The following is a 17,373-nucleotide window of genomic DNA, read 5'->3' on the forward strand; positions in this document are numbered from 1 at the left end:
CCATTTTCACCTCACTTTAACATTGTCCAGATGTAAAAAAAGGTAAAGGTGCATGTATTTATCACTGTACAGCAAAATGTGTCCTCTGCATTTAACCCATCTGTGGTAGTGAACTAGAGGCAGCGAGTACACACACACCCAGAGCGGTGGGCAGCCAACTCCAGCACCCAGGTAGCAAAGAGGGTAAAGGGCCTTGCTCAAGGGCCCAACAGTGGCAGTTTGCCAAGCCCAGGAATTGAACCCACAACCCTGTTACAGATAGCCCGGTGCTCTTACCACTGAGCCACCACTGTGCTAAGCCTTGAAAGGCTGTCACTAGTGGACTAAGTGGATGTAAACGTAGACGGTAAAATACATGCAGTCAAGACTGTTTAGGTGCTTAAGCATTGGCCTTTGTTTTTAGGCCTGTTTTGGTAATGCCAGATGTTCTTTTGAATGAGAAAACAGCAGAGTTTGAGGTTTACAACATTTTACTTCCAGGTACCGAACTCTCATTATTCAACTATACCAAGTTAAATCCAGTTTTCTATTTTAGGGCACTTTTTATACCATGGTAATTTTGGGCTTTCAGTGGTTTCTTTGAAAAGTGGTACACTGGCAGCACAACAGCCCCAGAGCATTTCGCCACTGTCCAATGAAAAACATGTAGTTTCAAAAAGGTGACTTTACAGAAGAAGGCAAAAATGAATGGTCTTCACTTTGAATGGACGTTACTGTAAAATAAGAGTTTCTATTGGTCCACTCATGCAGAATTATTCAAGCAGTGTACAGAGCAGCTACAGGTTCCAAACCATGAAGAAAACTAAAAACCAACAGAAATGGAGATGTTTTTCATTGGACAGCAGTGATATGCTACCACGAACACGCCTATGCCTGAGGTGCCTGAGGTGGTTGGTGTGGTGCAACAGATAACACCACTACCTGCCAGTGAGTCCTTGGGCAAGACTCCCAACACTACATTGGCCCACCACTGTAATACTAGTAACCTTGTAAATCACTCTGGATTAGAGCATCAGCTAAATGCCTAATAGTTGGTACATTGTTATCAGGGCTAAATCAAGTCAAATCATTTTGTTAATATTGCTTTTTGCAACCTGATGTTGTTGAAAGGCTTTATAGAAATCTAGAAATAAGAAAAACAGGAAAGAATTAATTTAAATTAACTTAATTTAAATTATTTTTGACCGCTCTGGTCAAAACCCCTTAAAATTACAAATGTACTTTTTGTAAACTACAAATAAGAAAGTTGGTGTGGCGCAACAGATAACATCACTACCTGCCAGTGAGCTACCACACCATGTTGGAGACTGGGGTTTGCTTCCCAGTCTGGGTGACTGTACTGCGCTACACCAATAAGAGTCCTTGGGCAAGACTCCTAACACTACATCGCCCCCCCCCCCCCCCCCCCCCTCTGTGATACGAGTAACCATGTAAGTCACTCTGGATAAGGGGCAGTGGTGGCTCAGTAGTTAGAGCGCCAGGCTATCTATAGCAGGGTTGTGGGTTCAATTCCCGGGGTTGGGCCCTTGAGCAAGGCCCTTTACTCTTTTTCTGGAGTTGGCTGCCCACCGCTCTGTGTGTGTTCTCTACCACAATGGGTTAAATGCAGAGGACACATTTCAGAGCATCAGCATCAAAAATGTAAATCACATAATTCTTTTTATTACAATTAAAATCAGGGAACTACTTATTAAATCAAAGGAACATTGAAGTCTCTAACCTTGATACATGATTAGGGGTCCCGTACAGGTCAGAAGAGCTTCAAAATGCTGCTGTAGATGCCCCAACCCAGCAGGCCTGAAGGGCTTCAGTGTGTGTGTGTGTGTGTGTTTGTGTGCTACACCAATAAGAGTCCTTGGGCAGGACTCCTAACACTACATTGGCCCTCCTCTGTAATATCGATACAGGGTTGTGGGTTCGATTCCCAGGCTTGGCAAGCTGCTACTGTTGGGCCCTTGAGCAAGGCCCTTTACCCTCTCTGCTCTTGGCTGCTGGAGTTGGCTGCCCACCGCTCTGTGTGTGTTCTCTACCACAATGGGTTAAATGCAGAGGACACATTTCACTGTGCAGTGACAAATACATCAAAAATGCAGCATCAAAAATGTAAATCACATAATTCTTTTTATTACAATTAAAATCAGGGAACTACTTATTAAATTTAAGTCTCTAACCTTGATACATGATTAGGGGTCCCGTACGGGCCAGAAGAGCTTCAAAATGCTGCTGTTATTATAAGATATAGTAGATGCCCCAACCCAGCAGGCCTGAAGGGCTTCAGTGTGTGTGTGTGTGTGTGTGTGTGTGTGTGTGTGTGTGTGTGTGTGTGTGTGTGTGTGTGTGTGTGTGTGTGTGTGTGTGTGCGCGCGCGCGCGGCGCCGCTAGAGGGCGCTGTGCCGCCCCGCTCTTGTCGCTGCTCTCGCGGCTCTTCTCGCGGTGACGTGATGAAGTGAAGATAGGAGAGAAAAGATGGCGGAGAACAGCGGCGCGGACCCCGCCGTGGAGGGGAAAACCGAAGAGAATGCGGCCACCGGCGGCACCATCATCATGGTCACCGTCAAAACGCCCAAGGACAAGGAGGAGATAGCGATTTCCGAGGACGCCTCGGTTTCACAGGTAGTCGCGGGCGCCGCTTGTGCGTGTGTGTGTAGTTTTGTGCGTTCGTGTATATGGCTACATGTGTGTGTGTGTGTGTGTGTGTGTGCGGGTCAGTCAGCTGTCCGACATGAATCGGCTGCTTCTAGCCCGAACCGACGGCGCTCAGTTCGGCGCTGTTTTCGGGACGAAATTGCCTCCTTAACTCACATCTAAGCACGCAGCTTTGGTGCTGTAGCCCTGGTTAACGCGTGTGGGCCTGGTTGGGGTGATTTCTGTGGTTTATTCGCTGCAGATTTGAGGAAAACGAGCAGGAACTCGGCCTGGCTCGGAGTCGTTACCCGGCTACATCAGCTATGGCGGCAGCGCGTTATTCCTCCCTGATGAATCAAGCCCCTCTTATATATTCCGGCTTTCATCGCTTCTTTAGGGCTTTATTATGTGTTTAAGACGCTCAAATGTGGCAGGCTGGCTTTTTAAATGCTTATTCTGTGTCTCGGGAGTGGGGGACGGCTGCTGTGCGCACCCAGTCGACGGCAGGGCGAGCTAGGCTAGGCTAGCGCTAGCCGAGCCGCTCGCCTGGGGAAGCTTCTAGCTCCGCAGCTCAGCTGCTTGTTTTTACTTGGTCACTTCTCCCCGTGTTTTGGTGGGTTTCGCTCACTTATGCGGGCCGAATGAAGACGGGTTGAGCCCCGCTTCACTCCCTGGACACCTCATTTTCTCCCAGGCGCTTTAGTATGCCGGCAGTTACAGCTGGGAAGAGGTTTATAGAGGTTTAAGGGGGAGCAGGCGGCAGAAGCCGGGGGTCTGAGCTGGGTGGCTGTTGATGTGGGTTAGAGGGAGGCTGTGTCAGATAGGAAATCTAATTATTGGTATTAAAGCTCTTCAGTGAAGTGCATGCTGCAGTGTGTGCCCCTTATTTGATCAATGTAATAATAATATTATTATTAATAATAAAAATAATAATAATAATAATCTGACTCGCTCTGGTGGTGTAGTATTTAAATAGGGGGGTATGTAGATGGGTGGGTGGATGGGGTAGGTAGATGGATGGATGGATGGGTGGGGGTAGGTGGATGGATGGATGGGTGGATAGGGGGTAGGTGGATGGGTGGGGGTAGGTAGGTGGATGGGTGGATAGGGGGTATGTGGATGGGGGTATGTGGATGGGGGTATGTAGATGGGCGGGTGGATGGGGGTATGTGGATGGATGGGTGGATAGGGGGTAGGTGGATGGATGGGTGGATAGGGGGTAGGTGGATGGATGGGTGGATAGGGGGTAGGTGGATGGATGGGTGGATAGGGGGTAGGTAGATGGGGGTAGGTGGATGGGTGGATAGGGGGTATGTAGATGGTTGGATAGGGGGTATGTAGATGGGTGGATGGGAGGGTGGATGGGGGTGTATAGGTAGGTGGATAGACAGACAGATAGATAGATAGATAGATAGATGGGCAGGTAGGTAGTTGGATAACAGCACTTTATTGACCCCAAAGGAAATTGCAGTAGGTATGTGGATGGATGGGGGTATATAGATAGATGGATGGATGGGGGTATGTAGATAGATGGATGGATGGGGGTATGTAGATGGATGGATGGATGGGGGTATGTAGATAGATGGATGGATGGGGGTATGTAGATGGATGGATGGATGGGGGTATGTAGATGGATGGATGGATGGGTGGATAGGGGGTAGGTGGATGGATGGGTGGATAGGGGGTAGGTGGATGGATGGGTGGATAGGGGGTAGGTGGATGGATGGGTGGATAGGGGGTAGGTAGATGGGGGTAGGTGGATGGGTGGATAGGGGGTATGTAGATGGTTGGATAGGGGGTATGTAGATGGGTGGATGGGAGGGTGGATGGGGGTGTATAGGTAGGTGGATAGACAGACAGATAGATAGATAGATAGATAGATGGGCAGGTAGGTAGTTGGATAACAGCACTTTATTGACCCCAAAGGAAATTGCAGTAGGTATGTGGATGGATGGGGGTATATAGATAGATGGATGGATGGGGGTATGTAGATAGATGGATGGATGGGGGTATGTAGATGGATGGATGGATGGGGGTATGTAGATAGATGGATGGATGGGGGTATGTAGATGGATGGATGGATGGGGGTATGTAGATGGATGGATGGATGGGGGTATGTAGATGGATGGATGGATGGGGGTATGTAGATGGATGGATGGATGGGGGTATGTAGATGGATGGATGGATGGGGGTATGTAGATAGATGGATGGATGGGGGTATGTAGATAGATGGATGGATGGGGGTATGTAGATAGATGGATGGTTGGATAGGGGGTATGTAGATGGTTGGATAGGGGTATATAGGTAGGTGGATAGATGGGTGGATGAATAGGTGGATGGGTGGGGGTATGTAGATGGATGGATGGATGGGGGTATGTAGATGGATGGATGGATGGGGGTATGTAGATGGATGGATGGATGGGGGTATGTAGATAGATGGATGGATGGGGGTATGTAGATAGATGGATGGATGGGGGTATGTAGATAGATGGATGGTTGGATAGGGGGTATGTAGATGGTTGGATAGGGGTATATAGGTAGGTGGATAGATGGGTGGATGAATAGGTGGATGGGTAGGGGTATATAGATAGATGAATGGACGGATGGATGGGGATATATAGATAGATGAATGGGCCGGTGGATGGGGGTATATAGGTGGGTGGATGGGGGTATATAGGTAGGTGGATGGGCAGGTAGGTAGTTGGATAACAGCACTTTATTGACCCCAAAGGAAATTGCAGTAGGTATGTGGATGGGTGGGGGTATATAGGTAGGTAGATGGATGAGCATGTAGATAGATAGATGGGCAAGTAGGTAGTTGGATAACAGCATCTTATTGAACCTAAAGGAAATTGCAGTAGGTAGGTGGATGGGTGGGTAAGTAGGTAGATAGATAGATGGCTATGTGGGTAAGTGGGTAGATTCATGGGTGGTTAGGTAGGTAAGTAGTTAGATAACAGGATGGGGGTATATAGATAGATGGATGGAAGGGGGTATATAAGTAGGTGAATGGGTGGATGGATGGGGGTTTATAGGAAGATGGGTGGATGGATAGATAGATAGATAGATAGATAGATGGATGGATGGATGGATGGATGGATAGATGGATGGGGGTATATAGGTAGGTGGATGGATGGGCATGTAGATAGATAGATATCAGTTACCTGCCAGTGAGCTACCACACCATGTGGGAGACTGGGGTTTGATTCCTGCTCTGGGTGACTATCCTGCAGTACACCAATAAGAGTCCTTGGGCAACACTACATTGCCACACATCTGCAATATGAGTAACCCTGGAAGTCGCTCTGGATAAGAGCGTCAGCTAAATGCCATAAATGTAAATCTAGATAGATAGATGGACAGATAGGTAGTTGGTTAACAGCACTTCATTGACCCCAAAGGAAATTGCAGAAGGTAGGTAGGTGGATGGGTGTGTGGGTAAGTAGGTATATAGATAGATGGTGGTTAGGTAGGTAAGTAGTTAGTTACAGCACTTTATTGATCACAAAGAAAATTGCAGTAGGTTAGATGGTGGGTGGGTAGTTGGGTAGATAGATTTATGGTGGGGGAGGTAGGTAGTAACATCGAGAAGTAGATGGATGGATGGATAGCTCACTTTATTAATCCCACAATCACACATTGGGAAAATCACACATTAGAGCAGCATAGAGAGTAGAAATAGCAACAACACATTAGCAGATAAATAAAACACCTAACTTATATACAGAGATATACATAAGATAAAATACAGGAATATAAAAAAATTGAAAATGAAATGCAGGGAGTGGTCCTTTAGCTGTTCAGTATGTACTGACCGCTATTAAAGTTACCTTATCAAGTATTGAACATCAGGTGGTACGTTAACCCAGTCTGAGTATACAATGAGGTAACATTTTATCTGTTCAATAAAACAGAAACCGAGCCTTTTTACTTTAAGTGTGATAAAGGCTAATGCTTGCTGTCCAAATGAAAGCTTTGTTTTTTAAGTCAGCTAAATATTATACGGCTCTCCGTTTAGTGAACTTTGATGGTTCATATTTTGTGAGTGCAGGAGTGTGTTGTCTGAAATGTATCTTTAGGAGACTGCAGTAATTGCCAATGTGTGCTCAGATTGTGCAAATAGTGTTTAACAGCTTTCCTTTATTATTAGACACCAAAGTAATGCCAGAAAATAATCAGTGTATTACCTGGATACCTGTATCGGGCATTACTGGCCATTAAAACGCTTCAGTCGATAGAAATTAGCTGTTTGTGCCCCTTTTTAGTCATTCATTGTATCTGACTGGCCTTGTTGGTTTGACATCCTTAGTAGTTTAGAAATGTTTTGAGTTTTGTTCAGTACATTATCTCTAGTTGTGTTGTGTGGATGCCGTAGTGTGATTCTGCCTTAATTGATTTGACCTATGAAAGCGACCTTAATGGAGAGTGAGTTTCAGATGGCACGTTAACACCAATATAACATTTTGTTAATTCAGGAAAATAAAACAAATCATGGCTTTGTTACTTACCTTTCTTAAAAGATCACATTAAGTGGGGCTATACTTTCTGTTTTAAATGCCTGTTTTCTTACTATGTGAAATCCAGAAGTGCCATGTCTGATTGCTTTGCCTTTAGGAGACAAATTATTGCAGATGTGTGCTCAGACTGTGAAACAGTGCTTCAGTGTTTAACAGTCCTTCTCTCCTCATCTGTAGTTCAAAGAAGAAATCTCCAAAAGGTTCAAGGCAAAGCAGGACCAGTTAGTCTTGATCTTTGCCGGAAAAATCCTAAAAGATGGAGACACGCTCAGTCAGCACGGTATAAAGGATGGCCTCACCGTTCACCTTGTCATCAAAACTGCACAAAAGTAAGATGCCCACAATACACTGAAAACTCCAGCAGGCTATACACTATACATCAGTTTAACACTAGTCTTGCAGGCCTGTAAGCCATGAGATGGGCGAATTAAAGTCAGTGTTTATGCTAGGGCTGCTCAGCGTAGGCCAAGCGTACATTTGTTTTCCTGCATATTGCTTTTGTGAGATGATCTGTGGTTTGTTAATGTTGTGATGGTGAATCAGTAGTGTGGTTATGTATCAGTAATATCAGTGTTACAAATGCAGTGTAAATTATTACTAGGTTTTCAAAATTAGGACTGTCTAGATTCATATTTCTGAAATGTGATCTTATTCTGATATTATTGATACATTATCAACACTAAAGTCAGTGGCGTATTTAATACATGAGGTTTAATTAAATTTTTTGCTAAGGGTGGTTTTATGTATTCATATCCCTAAAAAGTAATAATGTACCTTTTTGGGATATGAATATCAATATTATTAACATTATCAACACTTAAGAGTTTTTTACTGAGGATGTTTTGGGATGTGAATATCAAAACCCTCAGTAAAAATCCTAACCTTAGTGTCGATAATGTATTAAAAACTGTCTACATGGATTCACCTTACTGAAATATGAAATATTTATTTGTAGATGGTTACAAATGTTAAAATAAATATGCAGTTCAGATGAGCAGTATTGTACTGTTATAAGTGACTTGTGGGGCATGTTAGCAGACTGGTGTTCAATTCCCTGGCTGGGGGGCACACCGCACTGCCCCAGTAAGAGTCCCTGGGCAAGACTGATTCATCTGTAAATAACTGCGAATAAGAGCATCGGATAAATGCTGTTACTGACAGGGAGATTTATAATAAGAGTTAATGAGATAGGTAAGAGTTAATTGAAGTTAAATACAGTTAATTACAGTGATTTTGATTAGGCTTGGTTAATGAAATGTAGTGCAGCAGCCTGTAAATGAAAATAGTGCTGATTTCTGATAGCAGTTTTTAAAGTTCATTACAAGGCAAACTATTGTGATGTCAGGAATTATAATAGTGATAATGTGTGATATGAGGACATATATATATATGAGGTAGTGTACACTGTATGGACCATAGTATTGGGAGCTTTTAGGACATCCCATTCTACATCCATAAGCATTCATATGGAGTTGGTTCCCCTTTGCCGTGCTAAGAGCAGGTTTTGAGCCACCCAGTCTGTTACTAATGTGAGTAAAGACAGATTGAATGGTGCTTGATTTTATACACCTGTAGCAATACCACTGAATGAATCAATCAATGGTTAAGAGGTGTCCCAATACTTTTGTCCTTATAGTGTAAATTAATTATATATTTATCATAAGCATTTATCCAATGCCAATCATTATTAACAGTTATTTTCCAATACTGATTTGCCTCTATCATTTTGCATTCCTAGCGAGAAAACCTTCTGATTGGTTAAAGGTCACATTTACATATTGCAGCCGTCTGCAGATATTACAATGAATATTCTGGATATAAGCCGTATACATCCAGCAGGTCTGATTTGTCCAGTAATGCTATATAATTACATGCCTTGACTGCGGTTATATTGACTTGTTTACCTCTCCTGCAGAGCCACAGGTGGTAGTTCCACGGCTGCTTCAGCCAGCCCTGGTGCGTCGCAGGCGAACAGCAGCAATGCAGGCACTGCTAACCCCAGTTCAGCTGCCAGCCTGGGCTCATCGCAGGGCAGTGGGCCATCGCCAGCCCCCTCGCAGCCAGCCAACCTATTCAGTAAGTGTGCCTTTTTGAAAAATGTTAACAGTTCACATCCAAAGGCCGCTCAGTGGTTCTGCGGTTCTTTAAGGTTTCACAGTTCCTTCTTCTGCCATGGAGGGGAGCCAAGGAAGGTCTGTAGACGTGGTTGGACAAATTCAAAGTGAAAATGAAAGGAGAACATGTTTTTTGAAAGGTGATGCAGGCAAAATTTGGCAGGGGACTTTTTAATGATCTGTGCCTCACCTTAAAAAATCAGTGCTTTTCAATTTTCAAATGAACAACACATGAAGCAGTAATTTACATGAATGCAAATATAATCTCCACGTCAAGGTGTGCTGGTCTGAAATGTGCACATTTCCATTATGTTGATTCTATGCTTTGTTGGAATTGTTAAACATACAGCAGTATTAAGTTTTGGGGTGAATTTTGGAGGATAACTTGCTGAATGTGTCAACGTCTCTCCTCAGCTGGTTTCGGTGACCTGTCCAGTCTGGCTAACTTGGGCATGGGCTCTGCCAACTTCATGGAGCTGCAGCAGCAGATGCAGCGGCAGCTGATGTCCAACCCCGAGATGCTCTCCCAGATCATGGAGAACCCCCTGGTTCAGAACATGATGTCCAACCCGGACCTGATGAGGCAGATGATTATGGCTAATCCACAGATGCAGCAGCTGATGGAGCGCAACCCTGAGATTTCACACATGCTCAACAACCCTGAGCTGATGAGACAGGTGGGTGAAGAGGGTGTGGAGCAGGCATGTTGTTTTGATGCAGCTTTTGCTCTGCGAATCTTCTCTTACTGCTGTAGGGTTCTAAGTTTGGGTTTGTATGTTAGAAATAGGTGTTGCGTGCTTCCTTTATTTATTAACTTAAATGGAAAGAAGTATGCAGTGCAGACTCCCAGTATCAGCTGCATCACATTCACCAGTTCATGTTTAACACTTATACGTTTTTTTTTTTTTTCCTTTAAACAAAAGAAAAGCCTCGCATCAGAAGTAAATAAGATTTTTGCATATTCATCTGCAGTCTGCCTCTCTGGTGACTTTAAATAAGTCCTTTTATCTTTATTTAGACAATGGAGTTGGCAAGGAACCCAGCAATGATGCAAGAGATGATGCGTAACCAGGACAGAGCGCTTAGCAACCTAGAGAGCATCCCTGGGGGATACAACGCTCTACGGAGGATGTACACTGACATCCAGGAGCCCATGTTTAGCGCTGCACGTGAACAGGTACAGAAAGTTGTTTGGTTTTGTTGAAAAAAATGGATTCATTTATTTCTTTAGAGGCTTAAACAAACAGTAATTTGCAAATCTGTAGACGCTGAAGGCTATTGTTTTCTTAGATTTTCAAATTTCGTTACAAATAAAGGTTACTGATGTTGCTTTTTTCCTTCTTTGTTTTGTTCAGTTCGGAAACAACCCCTTCTCCGCCCTCGGGGGCAACACAGACAGCTCGGGAGCACAGCCCTCCCGGACAGAAAACCGAGAGCCACTGCCAAATCCTTGGGGCCCACCTGAAACCAGCTCTACTGGGACCGGCACATCCACCACCACCTCTACCACAAGTTCCACCACCCCCAGTGTCTCCAACCCTCTGGGCATTGGCTCTTCCAGCTTGGGAAATGGTACCTTCTGAAATCTCCCGTCATTAGATGCGTGTTATGAATGTAGCCTTATTTAAAGATGAAATTATTAACCAGTAACCAATGTCAAATTATTAGGGTAATGTTTAGGCTTATTTTATAGCAAACCATGACATTGAACTTGCCTTAGTTATATTTATTAGATATTTGGTTAAACCAGAACCATGTTGCTGCTCTATTTAGTTGCAGACAAGGTTTTATATACAGAGTTTCTCTTACCTGGTTCACAATTTGTCCCTAGCTTTTATAGATAAACAGCTCCTTAATCTTAATATTTATTTCTCTCCTCTGCTTTGCACAGGTATATTCAACAGCCCTGGCATGCAGAGCCTGATGCAGCAGATCTCTGAGAACCCCCAGCTGATGCAGAACATGCTCTCTGCTCCCTACATGCGCAGCATGATGCAGTCCCTGGCCCAAAACCCTGAGATCGCATCGCAGGTCTGACATCTTAATCATGTACCTGAACATGGTCATTATTGTGTCAGTTTTATGTTGTACCATTATTAACTGTTGGCCTGTGTTCTGTAATCCTTAGGTGTTGATGAACAACCCTCTATTCGCTGGAAACCCCCAGCTACAGGAGCAAATGAGGCATCAGTTGCCTGTATTTCTACAGCAGGTGGGTCTTAATTGGATTAGATGTTTCCTATCACCGTCTTCCAGTCTCCTACTCTTCCATGCAGAATTAGTTCAGCTTGGGATGCTTCAGTTTTGGATGATGGTCTCAATAAGAACTTGTTTATAGCTTGTCAAGAGAAGTATTGCCAGTAGAATAGGACTCTATGGAGATTAACATGAACCTATTGACTCCATGCCTAATGCCATGGACATGAGGGGTATAAGGCCCTCTACTTTTGTCCATGTGGTGTATCTAGTTAGTTGTAGTTGTTTTTCTTGTGTTCTTATTCCCTTTTTGGTCAAACCAGGTTGTGTAATAGTTTTGAACTAATTTTTTCAGATGCAGAATCCTGAAGCCCTTTCTGTGATGACGAACCCCAGAGCCATGCAGGCTCTAATGCAGATCCAGCAGGGCTTACAGACCCTCCAGACTGAAGCCCCAGGACTTATGCCCAGGTATTGCTCATCTATTAGTCTTGCGAAATTGGTGCATGTTTGGGAATTCCCAGGCTACATCCTCTTTATCAAGTTATTTCCCTTTTCATGATGAACATTCATTCCACCCTTGGAGGGAATTATGGTCCTGGTCTATTGAAACAGCAGCTCGAGTGTGTGTCCTGTATTACATGGATAAATAATGCAGGTTTAAAAAATGTATGGTGTGCTCAATTGCATATGCTTTTTCTATCTCTTCTTTAGTCTGGTTCCTGGCGGGGTTCCTGGCGGGGTTCCTGGCGGGGTTCCTGGCGGGGTTCCTGGCGGGGTTCCCGGCGGGGTTCCCGGCGGGGTTCCCACAGGAGTTAACGTAACTCCGGAGAACCCTCCACCTCCTTCCTCTGGACAAGGCTCCACCCCTGCTGCTGGAACCAATCCCACCCAACAGCAGCTCATGCAGCAAATGATACAGATGTTTGCTGGAGGAAGCGCATCGGTATGGTTGCCATTGTTTTCAGTTACAGTCTAAACTCTAGTTATGTTAGTGTGGTTAGTAGAGGTGGCTTTAACATAGTTGGGAGTTACACCCGCCTTTTTTGGTAACTTAATTTAATTTACTTATTTTCTGCCTGGTGTAAAAAGCTGTATCTGCCATTATATCCATGGCTTCTTGTTGATAACCTGGCCCTTCAAGCGTTGCGGTTTCATATTTTAAATAAATAATGGCTGAGATCTAACACAACCACTGACCTCAAATTTTGCTGTTTTTGTTTTTCACGAAATGCTGCTGTTAATACAACGCACATACAGTAGTAAGCTTGTTAGTAATGGTGTATCCTTAATGTGGTTTAAAAGAACATTAAAATGTGAGCAAATCTCTCAGCCAAAAAAACACATCCTGCTGTCTGTTATGTAGTGGTAGAAAATACAGCACTGAGAAGAATCTGCAGATTCAACATGTTGCTGCTCTATGGTAGAAAAACGTTGACTGGCTAATATACGTGCACATTGCGCCATCTACTGTCAGATTTAAGCAAGTTTCTTTCTGTTAACAAATCAGTTTTTCAGTCATACACGGTACAAGTAGTAAAATGTAGATGTATGCGTAAATAGACCATAGATCTCGTCCTGGTTAATACACAATGCATTTAAAAATTTATTCCAAACTAGACATGTCATATATCATTAACTAATTGTATTATCCCTACTGTTAGAGTAGCCACATCCAGCCCTAATGACTTTTTCCTGATGCCTAGTCTGCTTTAAGGGTCTTCTTTTACACTAGAGCTGTTTTCAGAACCCAGGTTCGCTTGCTCTGCAAGTTCGGTAAATTTGGTCAAGTGTGTGTTCGAGCGCGGGAGCGTTCCAGAGCCCTGATCTCTGGGTTTTACTTGGTCTGGTGTGGACTGCTTTGACTTATCGCTGCATGCCTAAAAACTTTCTACTAGAACAGCTCCTCATTTGCAGCTATTCTCGTGCGGTAAAATGTCATGACTGCAGAAATGCACTGCTATTTACCCCCCGAGTGTTTGTGTCCAAGTTGTGCAATCGATTGACGGTTCGAAAGCAAACCAGTGGTTGAGCCCAGAATCGGTCCTGAGTGCAGACTTGTTTAAGTAGGCAGAGGTGTTGGTCTTGCTGCTGCTGCTTCCTGACTTCTGAACTGTTCTATTTTCACCTCTCCATGCAGACCCAGACTCCGGAGGTGCGTTTCCAGCAGCAGCTGGAACAGCTGAGTGCAATGGGCTTCATCAACAGAGAGGCCAACCTGCAGGCCCTCATTGCCACGGGAGGCGACATCAACGCCGCTATCGAAAGACTGCTTGGCTCACAGCCCTCTTAATCGCACCAGGGGGGAGGGGGTTGGGACACGCCAGGGGCCCGGGAGCGAAGCAGAGGAACGAGACATGAACACAGTCCTTCATCACATAATATCTGACAAGCCCCCCGTTAATAGACTGAATTCCAATTATTTCTTCTCTCTTTTACTCGGTTGATCTGAGAATCGTAGGAAATTGGGGTTTTCAAATTCTTTTCCTTAGACCAATAAAGCAGAAATGAGATCACAACAGAATAACCTGAGGCTAACCCCTCTCCTCTCTTTCGTTTGAGTGCGTCCCCTAATGCTACGGGACAATGCTTCTGTGAACCAAGTGTAGGCGACCATTCCTTATAATTGACACATACTCACTCAAGGCACTACTTTCATGGTTTTGGGGAGTAGGGGACATAAACAAAAAAAAAAAAGCAAAATACAAGAGAGATACTCGGACAGAGGAACCTTTTGTCTTTCATGAAGATGGTCAGTTTACCTAATTTCTCTTTCTCTCCCTATGTCATGCCTGACTAAACCAGTATTTATTGCAAACCATGTAGAAGTTACCTTTTACTCCCTTACCACGCCTCTGCGATTCACCGTGCTTCATAAGACGTCCTTCTCGTTTGACATTGTTAATTGAGAATCTAATAGATGATGTTGGGGAATTCCTGTTTGAGCATTTCTAACAGCCTCACGCAGATGACCGCTTACTCTTCAGCTATTTAGAGAGGCAATGGATTTTTGAAGGCGAGATTCCAGATATTCAGTCATCTCTTTAGTCTTCTACCTTTTAGGGGGAGTGTGAATGAATTGCCAGCACTGGCTTGTGGTTGTGGGGTAAAAGGTTGTAACAAGGCATCAATAAAAAAAAAAAAAAGATTTCTCCAGCTTACGAGCAAGGCCGAAAGCAGACAGTTTTGTTTTGACCATATCTTTATGCTTTGACATAGAAGTACTCTAGTGCGTGGAAAGGACTTGCATTGTGTACTGGATTACATCATCCTATACAGTTGATCTGGCAGCAGACCCTGGTAACAGCATGAAAGTTGATGCTAGCTTTTCTGTGCACCAATCTCAGTGCTAACCAACAGCAATCTAATGGAACTAACAGTTGAGTTTTGATGTGAATTAAAATGTGTTCAACTTTGCTTTTTTTTTTTTCCCCTTTTGCTGCACGTTCATAAACCACTCTCTCATCTTATTTGATTAATTACATTGCAATAATCTGAACTCATACATGAGTTGATATGTCTGGGTTTTTTTTATTTTATTTTAGAAAACCAGCACAACTCGGCAGGCCATCAAGTAGGGCTGAGCGATATGAAAAAAAATACTATGATATTTTACGATTTATTTTTTTTTCACACGATACACAATATTTATCACAATACATGTAAACACAGACTAAAAACATCAGTAATGACACATCCTTAAAAACTGCCATTCAGATACTCTCCCATACAGTTATTTTTATTCAGCATCTGCTGCTCTTCATCTAATTAAACCTCAAATCTAATTGTACTGTTTGTAATGAAACCTGCAGCTGATCAGTGTTTATTAAGCACTAACAGTCTCCTCCATCTGCCTAGAAAAGCATATTTTTATCACAATATGATAAAATATGGTCATGTTGCCCAGCTCTACCATCTACCAACTCTGTTTTAAACACGATCAAGAAAGAGTGTGAAGAACACTGTGGTAATGTTTATTGAATAAGCTGTCCCTGCTCGCCTCGTCTGCCCTGATGTCTAAACCTGGGCCATAAGCAGTGGCGTATTCACCAATAATAGCAGCCTGGAACACTTCATGCATTGTTCTAGTCATTTACATTTCCTCCACTTTAGTGTCTGGGGCTGCTTTGCACTGGGAGGCCTTTCTGGACGTTTCATCAGAAGCCACTCGGATGGGCTCATGACGGTTAACCATTTGACCTTCTCGTTAGGTTACATATTAACTTATTGACGACCTACTGGCACTTCTAAAGTTAAAGGTGGTTCTGAGCATGTTTGTGATTGTGAGTGTGAAGAACCTTTAGATCTTGTGAAGATCTTTTAGAGCTTTAGAAGGTTCTTCAGTCACATCTCTTTTACAGATGTGAACATTGGTCCTCTAGGGCGAGGTCTTCAAACCTGGACCTTTGGTAGCTTTTAATGTGTGACACTACGTGGCCGGTCATTTCTTCCAGCCAGAACCAAATCCAGGACTGAAAGGTCTGGATGCAAGGTCCAGATTTGAAGAGCTGGGATCTGTGGCTTTGCTCTACTACCCTGTATAGCGTGTAAAGTGTGTAAAGGGGCACGCTGGCCAAAATGAAACTTGCGCAATCACTAAAATCTGTTGCACACACGTCGGTCTGTATCACAACAGTGCCACAGTGTGGTCCCTAGATTGAGATTTTCCTGTTTAAAGTCCAGGAAAACGTCCATCTGATGAGGTATCTTGAAGGTAGGCGGAGCCTTTGAATAGCTACAGCTACTAAGAGGTTGAAAGTAGTGCATAGGGGGTGGTTTGCGGTACTGCTAACAAGCTTAGCCTGTATTTACAACAGTGGATATTCTCGCCATCTTGTCTTTTATAGCTGTATTTGCATAATGCATGCTGGGTAATTAAAAATGCACAGGAGAAAGATAAGACTGAGGGATACATACAATCCTGAGCTAAGGTTATTAAATAATAAGTAGTTATAATAGTAGTTGTATGTCCGAATTCTCCTTGAAAAGTAGAGTAGGTCGCTGCAGTAGCGTAAGAAGAGGCTTTAAGAAGTACCAGGACCCTTTACCTTTTACACCTGGTTGCTTCATCCGTCTTGAGTATCAGGATTTATATCCGGATAGAAATGCAAGTGTGAACACACCCAAGACTCATTCAACCCAGATACAAATCCCATCCCTCAAACCACTTCAGGGTCTGATGGCTAATTTGAGCCACATTATAGCAGTGTAAACCCATCTGTCTCTCCAAGACACATTCAACCACCCAAACACCCTACCCCAAACTGCTGCTCTCCAAGTCTGACTAACCAGAAACTCATTCCACTGCAGAGTGTAAACGCATGTGGCTAAACTCTCATCAGGATACGATCCAGAGACCAGTCAAACGCAGTGGCCAGGTGTAAACAGGGTCTTTGCTGAATGGGTCTGCAGTAGTCCTAATGGCTTCATGCATTGATTTCCTTGAGATAAGGCCTACTCGCCATTAGCTTAGACCTAATGCTTTGGCTGGATGTGTAAGCTACTGCATGTCTATGAAATGACGCCCTAACCCTCATGTCACTCTTGTGTATCAGTTTGCAACCTAATTCCTCTGACTGTTGCCCTGTGGCTCATGTCAAGACAGTGCTTATTTAAAGTGTCCATATGCCAAATAACTTTTCTTGCATTTTGCAATGAAAGATTTTAATGTGTGTGAAACTTAATGTAGCATTAATGTCCCACTATATAGGGTTCAAATATAGAGATTATTCAGCAAAAACACCCCAGTTTTAAGGAGCTGTTTTTTGCTATGTCAAAAAAAAAACAACAACAACAACAATGCATCTATGAGCTCAAAATCCTCAAAATCTCTGGCAACATGGAAGTCAATGTAAAAAGATTTTATACCAAGTCATTTTGGAGCATTTCTATTGGTCAGTTTTGACACAGTGTAAAGAATA

General features: G+C 43.5%; 1 protein-coding gene across 1 annotated transcript; it reads left to right on the top strand.

Annotated features, from left to right (window-relative positions):
- The first annotated feature begins 2,444 nt into the window (after positions 1–2,444).
- Positions 2,445–14,869, top strand: ubqln4 (ubiquilin 4). The gene is made up of 11 exons (XM_072692404.1): positions 2,445–2,613; positions 7,320–7,471; positions 9,058–9,218; positions 9,671–9,933; positions 10,275–10,433; positions 10,612–10,828; positions 11,148–11,287; positions 11,385–11,468; positions 11,808–11,923; positions 12,167–12,398; positions 13,593–14,869. Exons 1-11 carry the CDS (start codon positions 2,467–2,469, stop codon positions 13,743–13,745), a joined length of 1,824 nt encoding a protein of 607 aa, XP_072548505.1. The 5' UTR covers positions 2,445–2,466; the 3' UTR covers positions 13,746–14,869.
- The last annotated feature ends 2,504 nt before the right edge of the window (positions 14,870–17,373 follow it).

Source organism: Salminus brasiliensis, chromosome 1, assembly GCF_030463535.1.
Source record: "Salminus brasiliensis chromosome 1, fSalBra1.hap2, whole genome shotgun sequence".
Lineage (NCBI taxonomy): Eukaryota > Metazoa > Chordata > Actinopteri > Characiformes > Bryconidae > Salminus > Salminus brasiliensis.